The sequence below is a fragment of the Aotus nancymaae genome, unplaced genomic scaffold, assembly GCF_030222135.1.
Source record: "Aotus nancymaae isolate 86718 unplaced genomic scaffold, 86718_ANA_hifiasm-v0.15.2.pri h1tg000014l, whole genome shotgun sequence".
Lineage (NCBI taxonomy): Eukaryota > Metazoa > Chordata > Mammalia > Primates > Aotidae > Aotus > Aotus nancymaae.
This window is the reverse complement of record NW_026988425.1, coordinates 17,556,466-17,579,901: the sequence shown is the minus strand read 5'-3', so window position 1 is coordinate 17,579,901 and position 23,436 is coordinate 17,556,466. Positions and strand designations below refer to the sequence as shown.

The 23,436-nt window shown below is 41.6% G+C and overlaps 1 protein-coding gene across 2 annotated transcripts in view; it reads right to left on the bottom strand.

Moving 5' to 3' along the window:
* Positions 1-7,203: 7,203 nt before the first annotated feature.
* Positions 7,204-23,436, bottom strand: part of BASP1 (brain abundant membrane attached signal protein 1) — a 95,813-nt gene continuing 79,580 nt past the window's right edge. For both annotated transcript variants that reach the window (XM_064375886.1, XM_064375885.1), the window contains exon 2: positions 7,204-8,848. In XM_064375886.1, the coding sequence (XP_064231956.1) occupies positions 8,156-8,839 (684 nt within the window). In that variant the 5' untranslated portion in view covers positions 8,840-8,848 and the 3' untranslated portion in view covers positions 7,204-8,155. The remainder of the gene's footprint in view (positions 8,849-23,436) is intronic.

The following is a 23,436-nucleotide window of genomic DNA, read 5'->3' as shown; positions in this document are numbered from 1 at the left end:
GAAGGAGGAAGGAGGAAGGAGGGAAGGAGGGAAGGGAGGAAGGAGGAAGGGAGGAAGGAGGAAGGGAGGAAGGAGGGAAGGAGGGAAGGGAGGAAGGGAGGGAGGGAGGGAGGAAGGAGGGAAAGAGGGGAGGGAGGGAGGAAGGGAGGAAGGGAGGGAGGAAGGGAGGAAGGAGGGAAGGGAGGGAGGGAGGAAGGGAGGGAGGGAGGAAGGAGGGAAGGGAGGGAGGAAGGAGGGAAGGGAGGAAGGGAGGGAGGGAGGAAGGAGGGAAGGGAGGAAGGGAGGGAGGGAGGGAGGAGGGAAGGTGGGAAGGGAAGGAGGGAGGAAGGAGGGAAGGGAGGAAGGGAGGGAGGGAGGGAGGAGGGAAGGTGGGAAGGGAAGGAGGGAGGAAGGAGGGAAGGGAGGAAGGGAAGAAGGGAGGAAGGAGGGAAGGGAGGAAGGGAGGGAGGGAGGGAGGAGAGAAGGTGGGAAGGGAAGGAGGGAGGAAGGAGGGAAGGGAGGAAGGGAGGGAGGGAGGAAAGAGTGACATTATCGCAATAGAAATTATGTACCTGAACAACAATAAAAAAAGAGGAAGTAGGGAGTTTGATGGGAAAGACAGAATGTAGAGGAAACAGAACAAGAAAGGGAGGAAATAAAAGACAAAAAAGTTATAATGAAGTTCTAATTAGCATCCAAAGTGTAAACAACTCTTTCTGATGCACTCTAATTAAATTAAATTTGTCTTCTATTTAATTGATTTTTGTCAGTTCCACTATAGTGTGTGTGTTGTGTGTGTGTGTGTGTGTTTTATTTTGTAAGGGTAGATTTTGCTCTGAATGTCAAGACAATTTCAGCTCCTGAAAGAGAAGGCAACTGAATAGATAGCAAGCAAAATATAGTTTCTATTATTCTTAGCTCTTAAAATTAAAAAAAAAAAAAGAGAGAGAAAGAAAAGAGAAACCCCACCCTCTGGGGAATTTGCATATTAGGCAGACTAGGGTGCGCTTGGCAGTGGGTGGTTCCGGCTGAGAGTTCCTCTATTCTTAGCCGTCTGTGCTGAGGCAGAGTGGGACGGAAATTGTTCACTGCTGCTGTAGGACCTTACAGTCATTTCTTTTAATGGGGTTCAACTGTCAAATCAGATCTCCCAACCTGTGTAAAAGGCTCTTGTAATTACATGTATCATCTCTTTTTACGACGAAACTCAAAACTGGTTTGTTTCTGTTGGTGCAGTACTGAAATGCAGTATTTGAGGATTGCTTTCTTTTTAGAGAGAGGACTGGGGTGCATTTTTTTTTTCATTTTTCTTCCCCACATTTTTTTGTTCACAAAAGCGTGTGACAAGTCAACAGAACTTCCTCAAGGGAAAACAGGGGCCTGTTTTACTTTTAGTAATTATGTGATGTGCCTGACTTTTAGGCGTGTGGCTTTTAAATACGACAAATCAACGTTAAAGATTAACTCTCTCAATTACAAGGCAAGAATCTTTGTTGCCTATTCAAACTTATTTTCTACTTGAGTAAATTCATAGCTAAAAAGACAGTGAGATCACCAACTGAGAGCCTCTAGTGTTTGGAACTCAGTCTCTAAGATCTTTTTTTTAAAATTTATCAAAATGTATATGTATACTTCTATACATATATATATATACTTCTATATGTACATATCGTATATATATGGTTTTACAAACTATACATATATATAGAAAGTGCTCTCTAATTAGTGTGTGTGTATATATATATATATTGTTTTGTTTTGTTTTTTAGACAGTCTCATTCTGTTGCCCAGTCTGGAGTGCAGTGGCACAATGTCAGCCCACTGCAGCCTCCACCCCAAGAACCTCCTGCCTCAGCCTCCTGAGTAGCTGGAGTTACAGGCGTGTGCTACCAGGCCCAGCTAATTTTTGTATTTTTAAAAGAGATGGGGTTTCACCATATTAGCCAGGCTGGGCTCAAACTCCTGGCCTCAAGTGATCTGCCCACCTTGGCCTCCCAAAGTCCTGGGATTACAGTCCTAAGCCACTACACCTGGCCCAAACTATATTTCTTTTTAAGCTTTGGTATAAGTTTCTCTACCCAGGGATTCAGGGAAGCCTGTAGACTACCAGTGGTTTGTTTTTTATTATCTGAAACTCTGATTCTGAATTCATGAAATATAGTAAAAATGATACTTAAGATGAGATTTCCCCAAGACAAGGTTTTTATTGAGACCCTTTTAGTCTCTTAAATCCTGGACTATATAAGCAATAAAAATGAAAACTAAAGAAAGCAAGTACATGTGTTCTCTATGTGATTCTAAATAAGTGCTTATTAACCCCTCATTTTTTCATTTAACATTTTAATACATTGACCTAAAGGAGCTGCAATAAAAGGAATGGGCACGTTATGCAAAGCCATTCAATTATAAATGAATGATATTAATGCCAAATTTTCCTGGACCCAGAGGGAAACTCGGGAAAATATAAAACTACCTTCAAAGACAACAAAATGAAGAATAAATGTGCATATGGACCTTAGGAAAAAATGGAAGTCAAGTGCACATAGGATAAAGAGATAGGGCTGGGCGTGGTGACTCACACCTATAATCCCAGCACTTTAGGAGGCCACCTTGGGCAGATTGCTTGAGCTTAGAAGTTTGAGACCCACCTGAGCAACATGGCAAAACCCTGTCTCTACTACCAAAAAAAAAAAAATTATATATATATATATTTTTAATGGGGTTTATATATAAATTATAATATATATATATATTTTTTTTTAAGATGGGGTTTCACCATGATGGCCAGGCTGGTCTTGAACTCCTGACCTCAGGTGATCCACCCACCTCGGCCTCCCAAAGTGCTAGGATTACAGGCTTGAGCCACTGTGCCCGGCCTCCAAAAATAATATACACAAAATTAGTTGGGAGTATTGGTGTGCACCTGTAGTCCCAGTTACTTGGGAGGCTGAGGTTGGAAGATTACTTGAGCCTGGGAGGAGGTTGCAGTGAGCCCAGATCGTGCCACTGCACTCCAACCTGGGTGAAAGTGTGAAGCTCCATCTTAAATAAATAAATACAAATTAAAAATTAAAAATAAAAACAGAGGTCAGGTGTGGTGGTGCCGGGCATGATGACTCATGCCTATAAACCTAGCACTTTGGGCGGCCAAGGCAGGAGAATCACCTGAGGTCGGGAGTTCGAGACCAGCCTGACCAACACGGAGAAACCCTGTCTCTATTAAAAATAAAAAGTAGCCGGGCATGGAGGTACATGCCTGAAATCCCAGCTACTCAGAAGGCTGAGGCAGGATAATCACTTGAACCCAGGAGGCAGAGGTTGCAATGAGCCAGGATGGTGCCATTGCATTCCAATCTGGGCAACAAGAACGAAACTCTGTCTCAAAAATAAATAAATAAATAATTTTAAAATAGAAGGAGATAAGGAGATATGAGATTTTTACTTGGTTTATTTATTTCAGTGTGTGCAGTTGCAGAGTTTTTTTTATTTTTTTATGATCATGGTTCTTTTTCAAAGTTATTTCCCTCAGGAATTCCCTTAAATATGTATGTGAATGGAAGCATGCAGCTTCAGAATGAATAATGCTTTTAATAAGATGAAGACTGAGGTAAAGTTGGAGAAATGTACCAAATCAATGATTTCCTGGACTTTGAGATTTTATACACTACTAATACATTTTGTCCTTAAAAAGGTTGAGGCTGGGCATGGTGGCTCAGGCCTGTAATTACAACACTTTGGGAAGGATCTCTTGAGTCCAGGAGTTGAAGACCAGCCTGGACAACATAGTGAGACCCCAGTCTCTACCAAAAAAACATTTTAGCTGGGCCTGGTAGTGCTTGCTGGCAGTCCTAGCTACTCAGAAGGCTAAGGCAAAATGATCTCTTGAGGAGTTGGAGGCTGCAGTGAATTCTAATGGCACCACTTCACTCTAGCCTGAGTGACAGTGAGACTCTCTAAAAAAGTTTTAAAAACAAGCAAACAACAACAGTAAAAAAAAAAAAAAAAAAAAAAAGCAGTGGAAAGCATATAGGATCATGGTAAGAGATAGCATTTATAAAAAATCAATGACACACAGCTTCATGAAAAACTCCCTACATTGGCCTTTTAATTCTTCTCTTAGGAGATAGTGTTGAGAAAATGTGACCCTGTGACCAAATAGCACTCTCTGAGCTAAATATTTAAAATATTAACTACTTAGTAAAACAATCAGTGCCAGTTACAAATCAAGCAAATTGTGCCTCCTTTTATAAGCATGAGTGTAAAAGCTCACCTGATTAATCTCACAACTACTAGTGGTACTGCCATTCGGTACATTTTTAAGATTACCTCCTGAGCATCCAGTTTTCATTATTCTGCAGATTAGCTAAAACGAAGCTCAAAATAACTCCAGCTACCTTCTCAAATAGCAGAATAGAAATCAAAAGGATGAAGAGTAATCCCTTCAATATTGAGACAAGAAACTGGAAAACATGAAAATAGGAAATTTTATAAAGAAGTTTTACTGAAATGTGTTGATGTGTATATGCCTTCTGTCTATGAAAGAACCACTTAAGATCGGTGTCCTACAGCTAGCTCTGATCATGGACACTAGTATGTGCGTATTTTGATGAAGATACTGTGCTTCATTATACCAGGATGTTTCATTTAACGAAAATTAAAGTCCCAGGATGCTTTATGAAAACAAACTTCCTGTTAGCAATGCAGTAAGTACCCTTGGGTATGCTGGTACCTAATAATTTACCCAACTTAGGTGAAGTTATCCAGCTAAAGTACATCTAGATCTTGTCGGCACAAGTAATTGACAACCAAGTCCTTACTGTCCAATAGACCTACGCTTTGATTCTAGAGAGAAAGGAGATTCTCCAAGAATGGAGAATGACGTTCCTGGACTGCCGGTATCGCCTCTGCCTCCATATGGCTAGGAAGAGGCTGAAGATGGCCTTCTTTCAGGGTTGAAGCCAGGAAGGGCCACCCTGGGATGCATGGCACATGCCAGCTCTTGGGGACCGGAGTCCATTCCCATCATTCAGAGGCAGCACCAGTGACTGAACAGGATCTTCAAACTGGAGGGACAAGCGTGGCATCCCTGTACACGTTCCTCTGGATTTCTCCTAGTTTCCTCCTCGCTGCACAAAGGCGCCCAGTAGATGAATGTTAGACCCTGGAACCCGTCATTCTTCGTAGAGAGGGACATCCCTGAGTTAGTGAAGCAAATAGGCGGTAAGTTCCCCGATGGTTCTGACTTGCCTGTTCAGCACAGCCTGTGCGGTCCCTTCTTGTCATTTTAAATCATTCACGAGGAGAGAACAATCTAGGTTAATCCAAAATTAACAGGTGCCCAACATTGTTCCCTTCCTGGCTGAGCCAATTACTCCCACGTGTACTACATTTTCTGCTGCATATACAACTTCAAACTACATCCCAAGGTTTTTTCTTCAGTAGGGTAAAATTAAATGTCATGAACCATGGCTAGGTTAAAATTCTGATTTAAACATTCTGGTGACTACATTTCTAACATTTTTCAATTGCTTCAACACCTAATAGAGTTAGATAAAAGAAAAATAAATATATACAGCTCAGATTTTAATTATCCTATTCTACTTAACAACTAAATAAACTCAGAAAAGTGTCTTATTTGTTCAAAAATGGCAATTTATAGTAATAAATGCTAATCTGGGAGGCTGATTTGATTGTTCTAATCACCAAAAAGCTTAGCATTTTTTTCAGTTAGAAGAAGGGGAAGTGGGGACAGAATATATAAAATATTACTTCCACCAAGCACATTTTCCTGCAAAAAATGCATGGCATTTAATCAGTAGCTATATAAATGTCCTCCATGGTTCACTGAATCTGTAACCACTCCACCACCATCACTTGGTCCCCAAGCTGTTCTGTATATTTGAGGACACATGGGTGATAACCTGGACATTCCCTTTCTTTTTTTCTTATGTAAAACAGTTGTGTGGTGGTTACTGTGTTTACAGATTCTTGTATGCTGTGCTTTCAAGCATTAAGAATTCAAATTTATCTCACTACAGAAATAAGAACCCAAAAAGTGATCATAAATACCAATTGAACCCAATGGGTACATTTACATAATACTCAGTTTCATCACTTTTTCTTTCCGAGTGAGGTGAGAGACAGACTACAGGTTACTCCCAAAATACTCAAAAAAAATTTATTTAACCATGTATAATGTAACCCATAAGAATGGAACCAGGCTCATCTGAATCCATTGTATCATTAATGTCCCTTTGAGATCAATTCCATTACACTGGCCTTCACAAATTCCACAAGATATTTCCTATGCCGGAATCTTCTAAAGTATGATTCATTACTCTGTGAGCTTTGGAAAATCAAGAGATGGGAGAGACATCACATCAGTTGGTGCATACCTATGCATCATGACTGATATTAAATTGTCACCCGGTATATCCCCAAGCTACTCAATGGTTCAGTAGTCAAAGGGACCTTGCCTCAGAGGTGATAAAGACTACACCCTTTTGTAGGTAAAGCAAGGAAGTCTGGAAAGGTTGGAAGTGACTTAAAAGCCATCCAGGTCACCAGTGGCAAAATCAGAACGGAAACCCGGTCACCATCAAGGCTAGTTCCATGCTGGCTTCCAAATCACTCCTGTCTCATGGCACAATTCTTAGGTGGCCTTCCCTGGCTCTACAGTGAATATGATAACAATAAAAGTGGGGGATAGGAGAGACCAGAGTAACCATTATTAGTGGTGCCACAATTTACAAACACAGGTTTCTATAAGATCCTGTCTTTCATTTTCCCCAGCCTTCAAGATCAAATATATTTATTTTCTTTTAATGTGTTTTATTCAAAACCTTTGTTCTTCTTAATTACACCCACATTTTTATAGGGTGCATATGCATAGACATAGTATGTTTTCAATTTAACTTCTTCTGAGATAGTTTACATTGGCCTAGCTACTTTTATTAACAAATAATGTTCACAATTTTTTCTAAAAATAGAGGTGGGGTCCCACTACGTTACTCAGGCTGGCCCTCAACTCTTGGGCTCAAGCCATCCGCCCGCCTCGGCCTCCCAAAAGTGCCAGGATGACGGGCGTGATCCACTGTGCCCGGCCTGTTTTTTACTTCTATCCAAATATATTCTGAAAAATGCCCAATATAGTGCTCTGTTCTCAAATAAAGCAGTGATTGAGGGGGACTGGAGAAATAAACAAAAAACCCAAGTCTTTATCACTTCTTTTTAATTGTTTAACTTTATTACTGTTGCACCATTTATACAATTACATATAATTTCAATGCATCCATTGTACATTTTTTTGTTTTTTTATTTTTTTTCCATTTTCCAATGAGTGGTGTGTTGGTGTCTGTGACACAGAATGGAAGAGAAACTGGAACTGCAATGAACGCAGACTTTTTTTTTTTTTCATTTCCACTGACCAATAAACAGAACTACAGGTGCACCCAACCACGGACATGCATTAACTCGTCATGAGAAATCTAGGTAGGCTAAGTAGGATGAGAGAATGTTTGTCACTCCCAAAAATATCTGGAGAGGAAGAATGGAGGATTGGCATTGAGATCCATGTGGACAAGCTAAGTGGGCTCTGTCTGAAAGCTGGCATTCATCCACAACATTAAAAAAATATCAAAATAAGAAAGGCTGTAAATTAAAAAGAAAACACAGAAAATACTGCTCTCATAAAGATCTGATTGCCTTGGCACAGGCCACGTGGGCAGAATCAAACGCATCACTCCCAACTCCCATTGCAGAAGGAAAGCTTTTCATTCAACTCTCGGCGGTGGAGGAGTGCATTGTGGCGGCAGTTTCAGGCAGAAACGATGTGCTGCACTTTCAGACGCGGATCTTGGAAATCCAGGACTTCTTGGTAAAGTTGACTGAAGGTATATTAGATATTTCCCCACAAAAATACTATTTGGATTCTCCCACCCCCTCCCTCCCTTGATGGGACATCCTTTATTTTTCCTTGGGCAATACATATCATTACTTCCAATTTGAAACAAGTTAGTATAGGAGAGAGGAGAGAGAGGAGAGAAGGGCGGGGGAGAGAGAGAGAGGAGGAAGGGAGGGGGAGAGAAAGAGAGAGGGAGGGAGGGGGGCAGAGAGAAAGAGGGGGGTGGGGGGAGATTGTTTTAAGTGGTATTATTTTTCCTATAGGCTGTCCTTGTCACTCTTTCACCGCTACGGTTTGATCGGAATTAGCTGCCGGGGCCTCCACGGGCTTGGGCTCTTCCGCGGGGGCTGCGGGGGCCTGGGCCTTGGGTGTGGAACTAGGCGCTTCCGTGGCTGCGGGGGTCTCCTTGGAAGAGGGGGCAGCCTCCGAGCTGCCGGGTTTTGAGTCTGAAGCTGGGGCCCCGTCACTTTTGGTCTCCTGGGCGGCAGGAGCTGCGGGCGCCTCAGTCTTTTTGGGTTCCCCTTCCTCCTTGCTGGGCTCCTCCCCGGCGGCAGGGGCCGCGCTCTCGGCCGGGGCCGCGGGGGCCTCGGCAGCTTTGGGGGCCTCGCCGCCCGCAGCGGGGCCGGGGGCCGCCTGCTCCTGCTCGGGCGCCTTCGGGGGCTCGGCCTTGGCCTCGGCCGCGCCATCCGTCTTCTCCGGCTCCGCCTTCGGGGCCTCCTCCTTGGCGGCCGCGTCCTTCTCGCCCTCCTTCTCCTCGGCCTTGCCCTCGGCGTCCTGGACGTCCTTGTCGGGCTTCTCCTTGCCCTCCTTGGCCTCGGCGGGCTCCGCCTGGGGCTCGCTCTCCTTCGGGGTCCCCTCCTCCTCCGCCGCCGCGCCCTCAGCCTTCTTGTCTTTGTCCTTGGCCTTCTCGTCGTTCACATTGTAGCCCTTCTTCTTCTTGCTGAGCTTGCCGCCCATCTTGGAGTTCTGGAAGCAAACACAAAACAGAACAAAACGGGGGTTACTCGGCAAGTGCGGGGACCACGCAAAGCTGCATTTTTATTCTTGTGTTTATTTTTGAGACAGGGTCTCGCTGTGTTGCCCAGGCTGGAGTGCAGTGGCGAGATCTCGGCTCACTGCAGCCTCCACCTCCTGGGCTCAGGGGATCCTCCCCCCTCAGCCTCCGGAGCACCCACCGTGCCCGGCTACTTAGTTAAATTATTACATTAGGCAGTAATTACACAATTAAAAGTAAAAAAAAAAAAAATTTTAATCAATGAATCAAACACATTAAGGAGCTCAGTGAAGTGGGTTTTGCCATAATTCTAAATGAGTTTTTAAAACAATGAGTCAAGAAAAGAAATGAAGGAGCTCAGTTGTAGAGCTTCTAATCATAGCCAGCTGAAGGAATAATAAGCTGAGATCAAAGAATCAGTGATTAGAGGCGAAGCTTGTCAACCCTGGACAGGAGGAGCACTATCTGTTTCTTATCTGCTGTCCCATATCTGACACAAACACCACGAGTGGAACAGGCGTGTGCAACGTGGCAGGGACAGCCATCTTAGACCCAGGCTAGAGCTAGAGAAAGGCGTTGCCATTTTAAAATGCTTTCTGGAGAAACTGCACAGCTGTAATAAAGCACAAATCACAAAATTCAAGAAAATGATCTGAAACTGCAAACTCACTCTGCTACATATGTGTGTATTTTATATCAGCAAACACATCTTCAAACATGTAAGGCAAGCAGGATTCAGTCTATCTTCTTACCAAGCAGGGGCAGTTATGAAAAAGCCAGTGTCTCCTGCTGGTTCTGTCTGACATAAATTCATTGCTTTTTAAGGTATTTTCTGGTTAAAAAAAAAAGTTCCATAGTAATATGAAATTGTTCTTCATGATCAATTTCCTGATTAGAATTCAAACTACACATGCACATTCAATGGTTATTAACAACTGTCTTGAGGCTGCCGCTTTCATTCTGGCACAAGAAACTCTGATTGGATTTGAATCCTGAATTTCTCTCCTCTGGAAATCAAGCATTAAACCAGATAAATAATAAATTATAAATTTATAAATAATAAATTTCACCCAGAACCATGGCCAGAGCTAAACAGTCTCTTGGTTTTGTTTCTTTTTTTCCTTAAAGTCCATTTTTCTGTCACCATACATCAGTAAGAACCCACTGAAATGTTGCTTTTGTAAAGACAATCAGATGCTTTTCTTGGATGAAGCGTGGCAGAAATCACACTAGACTCACCAGTCAAACAAAGGAGAAAAGCCCAGGAGAGGGTGTTAGCCTCGCCCTGGACGCCAAGGGAGGTTAGAAAGAGAAGTGGGGACCACCTGGTTTTGCTCTGGTCAGGCCCACTGGCAGAACTGTAAGCACTCCTTTGCCAGCTTTGCAAATACATACATCCTTCATTTAGAAGAGAAAGATTTATTACCTCTTTGGAATCAAGATTCATAACAATGAAATAACCTACATTTATCTTATTAAAAGTCGGGTTTGGGGTGGAAGAAAATGATTCTTCAGTCAAAATTTGTCTCACCACTCTATATGCTAATTTCCTATCTGGAATGACTTCAGTAGTTGGGAGAGAGAAAAGCAATAAACTGAAATTTGACTAAAATACTATTCATATTCTCAAGGAAGGTCTTTATGATGTTACCTAAGATTCTCTTACATGTCCTTTTTTTAGAAAAGGGGTGGTGGCTCACGCCTGTAATCCCAGCACTTTGGGAGGCCAAGGCGGGTGGATCACGAGGTCAGGAGATCGAGACCATCCTTGTCAACATTGTGAAACCCTGTCTCTACTAAATATACAAAAATTAGCTGGGCATGGTGGCACAGCCTGTAGTCCCAGCTACTCAGGAGGCTGAGGCAGGAGAATTGCTTGAACCCAGGAGGCAGAGGTTGCAGTAAGCCGAGATCGTGCCATTGCACACCAGCCTGGGTAACAAGCAAAACTCCGTCTCCAAAAAAAAAATTAAAGGGAGTGGCATTTGGTCATAACCTGCCTCAGACAGTCTTTATCGGATTTAACTTTTGATTATTTCTCCCTCAAAAGTAGAAACAAATATACACGGCAAAAAATACAATTAAATATACTTTCATCCTATATGCAATCACATAGCAGTAAATTAAAATATAAAGAAATAAACTGGATCAATATTTTAAATTGTAGTTTATAAGTCTTCCATTGAATTCTTAACCAGTCAGTATGCACACATGGCCTATACCAAATATAATCTCAGCTCTGGTATTTCAAGATATATTTGGGTCCCTTAGGTTGAACTAAATAAGAAACAGGAAACCTGACAGGTCTGCCTTTAGGGTCTTCTCTCAGTCCAGTAATAGAAACCCGTACGCCAACTTAGAAATTACAGACGCTAAGATAAATTGCAAACGTAGCGGGTACTATAAGTCTAACACGGGGTGCTGCTTTCTGACACCCACAGCATGAAATTCTATACAGCAATCCCAGAGCTTTGAAGTCACGTTGGGTTACAAACCTAAAATCTGAGTTACTAAAACTGACTTTCTGACACACAGTTAAGGCCACATTCTATTCTTTGTCTTAAGCCCAGCTGCGATTTGTTCCTGGGTCAAAAATGAACACACATAATCAAGTTATAACTGTCTCAATCCAGTTTGTTTTTCAAACAAAGTTAACAAACGCCCCTGGCTTTTTGCTAATTTACCTCTGCTGGTTATACTGAGGTATCAGAGGGGGCTCACAGAACCCACCAGAACCCTGGAAAAGCAGGGTTGTCTCATTATTTTCCAAGACCATATGGGTGAAGACCTTGCCCACAACATCTATGAACTGTTTCCTAGGTATCTACACAATCCTGCTCCTAAATATACTACATAAAACATGTAATCTCAACAGCACCATGGGGTACTATGCCACTCACATTCTCCTTTTACCCATAAGGAACAGCTACTAGCTGAGTTCATGGAGCTGTGCTACAAGCAAAGGCCAAGGCCGGCAAAATTCCGTAAGGCAGGAAGGCACCACGGAGTGAGCAGAAGGAACTCCACTAAGAAGCCGGCAACTGGGCAAAGCTCTCAGCCCAGGAATGTTACCACACCTGAGTTACAAGGATGATGCCACCTGGGGTAGGTAGCTTAGAACTCAGGTGTTGAGGGAGTAAGGAAGAAATTCAGTTTTTCGAGTATCCTCTGCCTCTCAACTCTCAACGTTTCATCTTCCTATTTGCCAGAGAAGCTATTTACCAAGAGAAAGCAATGAGCACACACTTCAATGATTTCATTCATTTCTTTTTTTTTTTTTTTGAGACGGAGTCTCAGTCTGTTAGGCAGGCTGGACTGTAGCGGTGCAATGCTGGCTCATTGCAACCTCTGTCTCCCGGGTTCAAGCAATTCTCCTGTCTCAGCCTCCCAAGTAGCTGGGATTACAGGCGCCTGCCACCATGCCCGGCTAATTTTTGTATTTTTAGTACAGACGAGGTTTCACCACATTGGCCAGGCTGGTCTTGAACTCCTGACCTCAGATGATCCGCCCACCTTGGCCTCCCAAAGTGCTGGGATTACAGGCGTGAGCCACCGTGCCCAGCTGATTTCATTCATTTATGTTGCTTCTAATTTTGAAAGAAATCATTTGGTGTAGAAGTTAGAAGTTGGAACTTCTAAGATGAAAATACAGCAGTTTAAAAAAAATACAGCAATAATAGGTAATCCACTCTGAAAGTCACTTAAACCTAAATCAAAGCCTGCTGAAAGGGCTGAGACTGACTTGGCATTTCTCCACAATTAGGACATTCACTAGAAACTGAGTGGCACAGCAAGAAAATTCAGACCAATGCTGAACACACTGACCTCGGCTCTATGTGTTTATGTGTTAACGAAACATTAAAACTGACCTCTCCTATGACATCTCAGAAAAAAGCAAATTCTGGAGCTGTCCTTTAAAACTGTCCTTTAAAAGCCGGGTATGGTGGCTCACACCTGTAATCCCAGCACTTTGGGAGGCTGAGGTGGGTGGATCACTTGAGGTCAGGAGTTCAAGACCAACCTGGCCAACCTGGCAAAACCCTACCTCTACAAAAAATAAAATTAGCCAGGTATGGTGGCACACACTCTATAATCCCAGCTATTTGAGAGGCTTGAGCCCAGGAGGCAGAGTTTGCAGTGAGCTGAGATCATGCCACTGCACTCTGGTCTGGGCAGCAGAATGAAATTCTGTCTCAAAAAAATCAAAACCAACCAAACAAAAAAGCTGTCCTTTAAAGAAAATTCTGTGCCACAAAGGCCAAAATGAAAGGCTTCTGGCTTAATATTGGCACAGAATATAATTAACCCTAAACAGCAGCAAAGAGAGGAATTTCACTGAGTTTAATTAAATATCGGGCAAGAATTATTTCAAGGATACTTTGATATAAGTCCCACCTCCACAGCACACCCACCCAGAATCCTTGGGCAAGTTATTTAATCTCATTGTCCTTCCACTTCCTTTAAAATTAAATTTACCAAAAAAATGTCAATTTCATGGGAATTTAATGTGAGGTCATGTGAATACATTTTACATTTCCAGGGCCTGCAAAAATGTTAATTCCTTCCCCCATCATTATCTTTGCCTGTAAACTCCAACAGAATAGTAGAATACAGGTTCCATGCACACAAGTTCTAGAATCAGGCATCTGAAGCACCACAATAAAAAGAACATTTAACATCTTTTAAAAAATGTTTAATGTTATCAAACAGATGTTTGGTATGTATGTTCCATGCACGCCCCTGCTGGCTCCATTTGAAAAAGAAGTTTTTTGTTTGTTTGTTTTTTTGTATTTTTTTTATCTTTGCAAAGTTATGATTGAGGAAAAGAAGCTTTTACAGTTATCTGTTGTCACCATACTATAAAATCTCTACTTCTGAGTAAAATAAAATCTGAATATTTTATGTACTTAAGATTCTAAGGCTGGGTGTGGTGGCTCACGAATGTAATCCCAGCACTTTGGGCGTCCGAGGCAGGTGGATCACAAGGTCAGGGGGTCGAGGGACCATCCTGGCCAACATGGTGAAAACCTGTCTCTACTAAAAATACAAAAATTAGCCGAGTGTGGTAGCACACTCCTGTATTCCCAGCTACTCCAGAGGCTGAGGCAGGAGAACTGCTTGAACTCGGAGGCAGAGGCTGCAGTGAGCCGAGATCACACCACTGCACTCCAGCCTGGCGACAGAGTGAGACTCTGTTTGAAAAAATTAGATTTTAAGAGGTCACGAGTCTTTTAAAATATATTAACAGTCCATTCTACCAAGAAATCAGTTTCTATACAGAGATAAAAACCAAATCCATTCCTCCCAATTAGAACTAGTATTGGAGTGATCAGAAAAAGAGATGAAATATAATTCCGGCTTCTGCTGTGCCCTCACCAACCTCTTCATCACCTGGTCCAAGGAAACCAGAGAAAACTGTTTTTGATCACCAAGATGGAAAAGGAATCCCAATTCTTTAGTTAAAACTCATTTACCACCTCAAATTTCACATGTAAAGGGTAGAAACCTGGTCTACACCTTATGTTGGCTAGTGAGCTAAACACACCACGTTTACAAGAGAAGCTAACGTTGTCAAATGTCATTTTGTTTTGCCACTTCCCACAGATGAATATCATTTTTATAATACGTCAAGTGGCTTAATAAAGATACTAACTTACATCTTTAAAATCCCCTACAACTACCTTGTGACTACTTTTATTCCCTTCCACCTTATAAAACCAAACCTTTATCTAATTAATCCCACTTGGCTATAAAGAGATATTCTGGAAGAAATGTGTTAAAGTTCTGCTTTATGGTGAAGAGAGAAGAGAACGTGCTATTCTAGCACTGTGAGTTGATCAGAGCAACCTGGGTGGAAAGCAAGAAAATCAGAGGGGGGCCTGGAAAGGTTGGAGAGGGCTCCTCATCACACCAGCCTGACCCTTTTTTGCCTACACCTGGCAGGAAACTCAGAAAGCGTTTGCATCCGTAAAATACATACCTACCGCCTCCTGAGTCTCACTTCCTATAACTGATATTAGCCTAGACTGCACACTCAGTCCCGACATGTTTATTGGCAGCAAATCATGTTCCCTAATCAATGAAAGTGCACATTTATGAACGTTCATGACATTGCTAAAGACGAGTTTCTGTAACTTCTTCATGCCTAGGAAAGCACATAAAAGAGCAACTTCCTAGCTAGCTAGACAAGGTAAGGTGATTATTATTATTTTGTCCTCAGAAACAACTATATTTTAGTTTCTTCAGAGGGCCTGGTTAAAAACAACAACAACAGAAAAAAAAAAAAAAAAAAAAAAAAAACAAGGAACATATGGCCTAAAAAATAGGCTTTAATTCTCCCTCCAAAGCAAATCAGAACAATTCTGTTAAGTCTTAGAGCTGACAAGTATTACTTATTTTACAGAAGAAAATCCTATTTATAAGATTAATATTCGACGTTAAAGGAGGAAAAAATGTGATCCTATGTACTGCCATATTAGCAAACCTAAAAAAAAAAGCCAGTAAATTGGTTCTTACTATTGAGAGTTTAAATTTAATACGAAAATTTCTTTGAAAGAGTAAAGGTGAGAAATAATTTGAAATCTGATGTTGCAATGAAGACTCTCTGTAATAGAGACAATCTCCTCTACCAAGTTTTCCAATCGCTTGTGCCTTTTTCTCCAGAAACCTGTTAGGGAACACAGGAGATATTCCTTATCCATTCAAATCATCTGCTGTGTTTGTTTTGTACACAGAATCCACAGGATACCCTGGGCCCAAATCCCCTCTGTACACGCTTAATAGCAAAGAATTTCATTAAACAACCAAGTTCTTACAAACTATACCATGATTTGGCTGTTGACATGACCAAACACACACAGAACTTTCCTAATACCCACTTACATTTTTTCTTACCTTAAACCACTCCATTAGCACAGTATACTGAATTAAAATTCAGACTTTCACTTTGAGAAAATAAAGGTGGTAGAGTAGATAGCAAAATGCCATATAAGAAAAAATAAATAAATAATAAAATATTTTCTTTGTGTGGCTCATGTCAAAAATAAGCCACCTAGCATTCAGTATGAAGTTTGCTAAAAATGGTAAGAGTGCTGGGGGCTGGTCTCCACCATCAACAAAGTGCTGTGAGACTCAATGGTTACCTCTTACCTAGAAGCTCAAACTTCCTAGTCAGTAAAATGAATATACATAAAGTGCATTCTCTTTCTAGGGGGAAAAATAATTTTATGAATGCTTCTGGCACTAAATAAAATGCAATACAAGATTTTAAAAAAGTCATATTATCAATAGAGTTCTATATACCTGCTAATCACTATCATAAAAACATATCATCTTACATCCTAAAGATTAAATTGACAACCAGCTGCTGTTACTATGATCAGATGTGTTCATACATCATTTCAATATGTAAAGCTTGCTGAAAATTAGAAATAAAAAACAATTTTAAAAAGCAAAATAAAGGGCCAGGTGCAGTGGCTCACACCTGAAATCCCAGCACTTTGGGAGGCCGAGGTGGGATCATGAGGTCAGGAGTTTGAGACCATCCTGGCCAACATGGTGAAACACCATCTCTACTAAAAATACAAAAATTAGCCGGGTGTAGTGGTGCACACCTATAGTCCTAGTTACTCAGGAGGCTGAGGCAGGAGAATCGCTTGAACTCGGGAGGCGGAGGTTGCAGTAAGCCAAGATCACGCCACTGCGCTCCAGCCTGAGTGACAGGAGCAAGACTTCGTCTCAAAACAAAAAAAAAGAAAAAAGTACAAATAAAAATGTATAAAATGACATCCAAATATTTATTAAAGCATAGAATGTTTTTTAATGTTTTCAATTATATTTGGAAAATATTTTCAGAATAATGTGTCAACTCTGTAAGGAATGAGTCAGGATGGAACGGCTCACTGAAGACATCTCAGATAGAGTCATAACTGTCATAAAAGTCAGCTTTCATCAGCTTCGCTCACGCAGAACTAGTTCACAGTGCCCTGGTGTGGAAGACACTCGGCTGTTTCCCCTTTACCTATTTTTGATGGGTCATCTACCAGCCACTGGTGGTCCTGCCTTGCAAGGCCTGGCCTGTGCCCACTCTCTGGAGCAAGGCTGCTTCCTAAAAATAACCAAACCATCTTTTTCTTTTATGCGATGCTAAGTAATATCAGCCTACAGATACCTTAAAATTATCCTTTCAAATACAGTTTAAATCAATCTCACAAAGGCTAATGACAATTCTCGAAAACTAACATGATATTCAGTTTAGTGTTACGTAGAAACGTTGAGGAAAAGTGGGAAAAGTTCTCAGGCCCAAATTTTTAGCACGAAACAACCACTTAACAAAACAATCACCATTTTTGCAGAGCTATCCACAGGCAACATTTTGAAAGATTATGTTTGGAGTTCCTATGTTGGGAAAGAGTTCCAAGTCAAATACAGCTTTTTTTTTCTTTTTCGAGACAGAATCCCACTGCTCTGTGGCCCAGGCTGGAGTGCAGTGGTGCAATCTCAGCTCACTGCAACTTCCGCCTCCAGGTTCAAGTGATTCTTGTGCCTCAGCCTCCTGAGTAGCTGGGATTACTTGTGCATCACCACATCTGGCTAATTTTTCTATTTTTGGTATTTTATTAGAGACAAGGTTTTGTGATGTTGGCCAAGCTGGTCTCAAACTGCTGACCTCAGGTGATCTGCTTGCCTCAGACACCAAAAGTGCTGCGATTACAGGCATGAGCCACCATGCCCCCCGCTAGAAATAACTTTTAATGCCAACTTTAGGAATATCAACAAGGAGGTCGTGGTGAATTCAAACACAATAAGGCAAAGATTCATTACTCTTATATGAACAAGAGCAAGAATGAGAATGAGATAAAGAGGGAGGGAGGGAGGGAGGACAAAGCAAGCAAGGGAGGGAGGGAGAGAGGGGGAAGGAGCAGAGAGAACGCCTCTCATTTTGAATAAATTCTCTTTTCATCCTCCTTAAAACTGCTTTTTCTGAATATCTACTCCTCCACCAGACATAATCTTTTTCTGCATTTTTAACTTAAGGAAACTGAAGTCACACGTACTGCTCCTTAAGCTTCTCTAGCAGGACACTGTCAGAGGCACACCGGAGTGAAAGTATCCTGCACTGTAGGGTTTAAATCGTACCTCCATTCTGCCCCAAAGTGAGAGTAATGGTGGATGCACTGGGAAGCCCATGGGGGTAGTGTCCCTTGCTCTTTGATGCTACCAGAGGAACCCAATTTGACCAACAACTGCTGTGGCGAGTGGAGCCCCTGAGCCGACCTAGTCGTCAGCAGTACTTACTATGTCCTCAGTAGAAGACACTTCTGCCCCTTGCCGTGACTAAGGGGTCTCAAATCCCTTTGCTGGTACCAAGTGAAAACACATGGCTCAGCTCTGCTGCCTAGGTGTTCTTTTGATTTGGGTCAAGACACCAGCAGTATTTAAAGACACATATAAAGGCACATCTGGCTGAGTGTGGTGGCTCACGCCTGTAATCTAAGCACTTTGGGAGGCCAAGGCAGGCAGATCACAAGGTCAGGAGTTTGAGACTAGCCTGACCAACATGGTGAAACCCCATCTCTACTAAAAATACCAAAATATCCCAGGCATGGTGGTGGGCGCCTGTAATCCCAGCTACTCAGGAAGCTGAGGCAAGAGAATTGCTTGAACCCAGGGGTTGAAGGTTACAGTCAGCCGAGATCACACCACTGCACTGCAGCCAGGTTGATAGAGTGAGACTCTGTCTCCCAAAAAAAAAAAAAAAGCACAACCCTGTATATCAGAATGGTATCTAATTGACATTTGAGCTGGAAGTTGTTCTAATAGCTTTCCAATGAAATGTGAGGTTTCTGAGAGCTATCATTTATTACTTCCTTTCCTTACTCCTCTAAATAAAACACTTATTAAATAGGTTGTTTGGATACAGGAGAGGTAGAAAGGGAGAAATGCTGAGTCAAAAGGAGAATCAAGTAGGAAAAACAATAGCCTTATCATTATCACCTTAAAGATGATTTCAGTGCTTTGCGGCAGGTCTAAGTGATGACATGCCATCAGGTTCCAGCTCTCAAGAGCCCTTCTGCATTTTGGTGGTGAGCAAAATTATTGGTAATGAAATGCTAATGCTAATGTTTATCTCAGCCCACATACTGATTTTAGAAGGTTTGAAATGCAGATGATCACCATTTGTGGACTGTCAAACCTTCATTTCAGTAGCACTTTGTTGGTTATATCCATTACTTAGTGTTATCTAAGTCTTTGCATGAAATGAGTTTTTGGAGAAAAATGCGAGTCCTAAATATACCATTGCCTTTCTTCAGAAAATGCAACCTTGCACAGTGACACAGTTTCCCGGCATTATCCACCCCGAAGCCAAGGGGTTGACATGCACTGTATTTTTCCCATAATTACTGCATACTCCATGACATCTCCAATTTGATTTTTCGTTAACATGTTTTCACATTTACGTTGCTCTGTCAGTGAACAACAACGTGGTTCTGTGATGTAATGAGAATCACTGGCATGCATTAACTGCTATATAAAACAATAAGAAAATGATATCAAATTTATCCATATGATCTGAAAGTTACTATATTCACTACTTTACATGCCATTCCTACTTATATCTTCTTTCCCTGCATTATTGTAATATCCAAGCACTTCCTATATAGGGAATCATAGAAAGGTCCTAACCACTACAAAGTTTCTATTTTGAAAATTTAAATTTGGATTTATTAACCATTTCATCCAGAATCAGCAGAATAAAGTTAAGGATGAAACCAGACAGGTGCCAATGGAGAAGATGGCTCCAAGTCTAAAGCAAAACCCAACATAAATATGTCACAGTATGTGTCAGAGACTGGAGTGTTATTTCTGGTTTGATTGCAGTTTCATCATGTGATCAAGACATCAAGTCATCTCCATTTCATTCTGTTTCCACCTTATAATCAGAAAAAAATATAACTGCTTACAAAGATGCAGGAAATGAATCAAAGTTTCATGACCAAGTTCAATATGTGGCTGGAGCATGTTACCTCTGTACCCTGGGACAAGCAACTGTCATCTGCTAATTCGGAGCTGCAAAGGTTACAAGGATTATACAACAGCCAATCCACCATCAATCTTTTTTAAGTCACATTTAAAGTTATAACTGAGTTGCATCTACAGGCAAATCCATCACCAACAATTTGGGTTTATAATTATGCAGGTGGAAAGAATCCAAGTTATTGGTCAAACCTACCTGAAGCAAATGTTGGAATAAGAGGAAAAAATTTATTTGATATATGGGGAAAAGAATTTACAAAGAATAAAAAAGTATACCACATACAAAGTGTTTTCAATACTATTAGAAGAAAGAAATCTAAAATATGTCCAGCAATTTTTTTTTTTTTTTGAGATGGAGTTTTGCTCTTGTTGCCCAGGCTGGAGTAAACTCTCAAGTTCAAGTGATTCTCCTACCTTAGCCTCAAGAGTAGCTGGGATTGTGGCACACTTGGCTAATTTTTTGTGTTTTTAGTAGGGATGGGGTTTCACCATGTTAGCCAGGATGGTCTTGATCTCCTGACCTCAGATGATCCACCCACCTCGGCCTCCCAAAGTGCTGGGATTACAGGTGTGAGCCACCATGCCCAGCCTATGTCCAGCAATTTCTATTTTCAATAAATGACTGGCCCTTTTCTTTTAAAAGGCCAACATTTTTATTCTAAAAGAGGAAAATGAAATAAAGGTTATGCAGCCCGGTATTTTTAGTATTCCGACCAATATGTGCGCTGTCGCAGTGACTTGTCAAGTTTCTTCAGTGCCCGGTGGCAATTTCCATTGTTGAAATTATTGTTGTCAGTGTCTGATTCAGCCAAGGCTCATATTTAGCAATTCTAATAACATCCCATCATTTAGAGGATGCAGATGTCCGCTAGAGAGAGGAAACTATTGTAAGAGCTGCCAACCCATGTCTAAGTTTCTAGGTAAACCTTTGAAATATCATGAGTAAAAATTCAGAGAAAACATTCGACACAATTTATTACCTTGTCACAGTAAAAATGTTCCCCTTGGCTGGGCATGGGGGCTCACGCCTGTAATCCCAGCACTTTGGGAAGCCAAGGAGAGTGGATCACCTGAGATCGGGAGATCGATACCAGTCTGACCAACATGGAGAAACCCCATCTCTACTAAAAATACAAAAATAGCCAGGTGTGGTGGTGCATGCTTGCAATCCCAGCTACTCCGGAGGCTGAGGCAGAAGCGCTTGAACCCAGGAGGTGGAGACTGCGGTAGGCCGAGATCATGCCATTGCACTCCAGCCTGGGCAACAAGAGTTGAAACTCCATCTCAAAAAAAAAAGAAGAAAGTTCCCCATTGTAAAAAAAGTATGATAAAGATGTGCACAAATTTGAGGGTACGAAGTACACATACACAGAGAAGCACACTCACACTTCTACAACCAAATTTTCCCAAAGAGGTGATTCAGATGACTTGGATCTACAAAGTCAGAAAGCCCCAAATACAAAAGAAGGTGAATTCACTAGAAACCCCTCCATTAGTCTTCATGAAGCCCAGTCTAGCCCTGCAGAAGCACCAGCACAGGGTCTTTGGGGATCGCTCACCAAAAATCCAAAAGGCATAAACATCTGAAGTGAGGGATGTTCATTATCTTAATTGATCTTTCCACATTTTATTCAAAAACTGTAATAGCAGGTGGGGCGCAGTGGCTCATGCCTGTAATCCCAGAACTTTGGGAGGCTGAGGCAGGAGGAGCACTTGAGCATAGGAGTTTAAGACCAGCCTGGGCAATAGTAAGACCCTGTCTCCATTAAAAAAGGAAAGAAAGCCAGGTGTGGTGGCTCATGCCTGTAATCCCAGCACTTTGGGAGGCCGAGGTGAACGGATCACCTGAGGTTGGGAGTTCAAGACCAATCTGACCAACATGGAGAAACCCCGTCTCTACTGAAAATACAAAAAATTAGCCGGGCGTGGTGGCGGACACCTGTAATCCCAGCTACTTGGGAGGCTGAGGCAGGAGAAGCACTTGAACCCAGGAGGCAGAGGTTGCAGTGAGGCAAGATTGCGCCATTGCACTCCAGCCTGAGCAACAAGAGCAAAACTCCATCTCAAAAAGAAAGAGAAAGAAAGAAAGAAATGTTTTTTAAAAACTGCAATACTACTTTGTACCCCAGAAACATACACAATGACACTTTGTCACAACTTTGTCACAATATAATTTTTAAAAGTCAACATCCAGAGTGATATCAAGGACTTCTGATGTTCAGAATTAGTCTAGAGAAGTAGATTAGATCTTAGTGAGAAAATATCTTTTTTGAACTGTGTACTAGGTGTAAGACGTGTCTTCATATGAAGACAATGAGAGTAAGTCAAGCGTTATCAAGAGAAGGAAAAGCAACAGTTTCACCAGAAGAGAGGACGATTAGTTGAGATCAGGATCAGAAAGGTTTGTAGATTCTGAGATAGTAGAAATATCAAAAATACTTATGCATATCCACTCAGCATAAGTCTGTTTTGATGCTTGATCTTTACACATACCGACTCATTAGCTATCCCATCAGTCCTAGGAGGACTGTTCCTACTTTTTAGCATGAGGAGACTAAGACATATAGGAGGTGAGTAACTGACCCAGGATCCACCAACCAGTTATTTGTGGAGGTGTGAGGTGAATGCAGGCACTCTGGCTCACTCAACCGGGTTAAGGTTAAGGTCTCTTAGCCATCATGAAGAACAGATAAGCTTTCTACAGATGAGGATGCGGAAGTGCAAAAAAGAGGAAATGGCCAGTTGAGACGATCAGAAAACCCTACTGATGTTTAAGAGGAAGGAGAGGACTCTCATATACTTGGAGTGAGAAAAGATGGACTCCAAATCTATAAACACTGCCTAATAGGGAAAATCTCTCTATTTAGATGACAGAAAGCAGAAAAGCAGCTCTTCTGTAGGAGTTAGAAAGGAGAAGATTATGTCTAAAAATCAAAAGAAGAGAAAATTTTACAAAGCAGCTTAGAGGAGGCATATGCTGCTAAGGAAGAAAAGAAGAGAGATCTTGATCCGGTGGTGGGCTGTGAACAATGGACCCTACAGTCACTTAGATAAAGGAGTGAAGACACCTGCCTCTTTGAAAGGACTCAGAGCACATAAGGAGCCAGGAGAGATCACCACAATGGTCAGCACCAAAGGGTGTTGGTAAAAAGTGAAGGCAAAAGTAACAGCAGAGACGTGCAATTTTGGCAAGACTTTTATTTGTTTATAAAGATTTGTGAGAACTGAAAATATCTATGGGAAGATAGGATGAGACAGAGGATAAAAATCAAAACTAAAGTGGAAAGATGAGGGAGGAATCTTGACAGAACCCAGTTCCGGAAGACTCAGAAAGGTAAGTCCAGAGGTTTGTTGAAGTGGAACACTTTGTTATTCAGATGGGGGAGGGAGAGAGGCCAATGAGATAAATTCCAAATCTGAGGGTTATTCTGACTCAACATGCTCTCTTTTAAATGATATGATTAAATCTGAATTATTCCAGAGCAATGGCTCAATAAGATCTCCACATGGTAAACGTTAGATC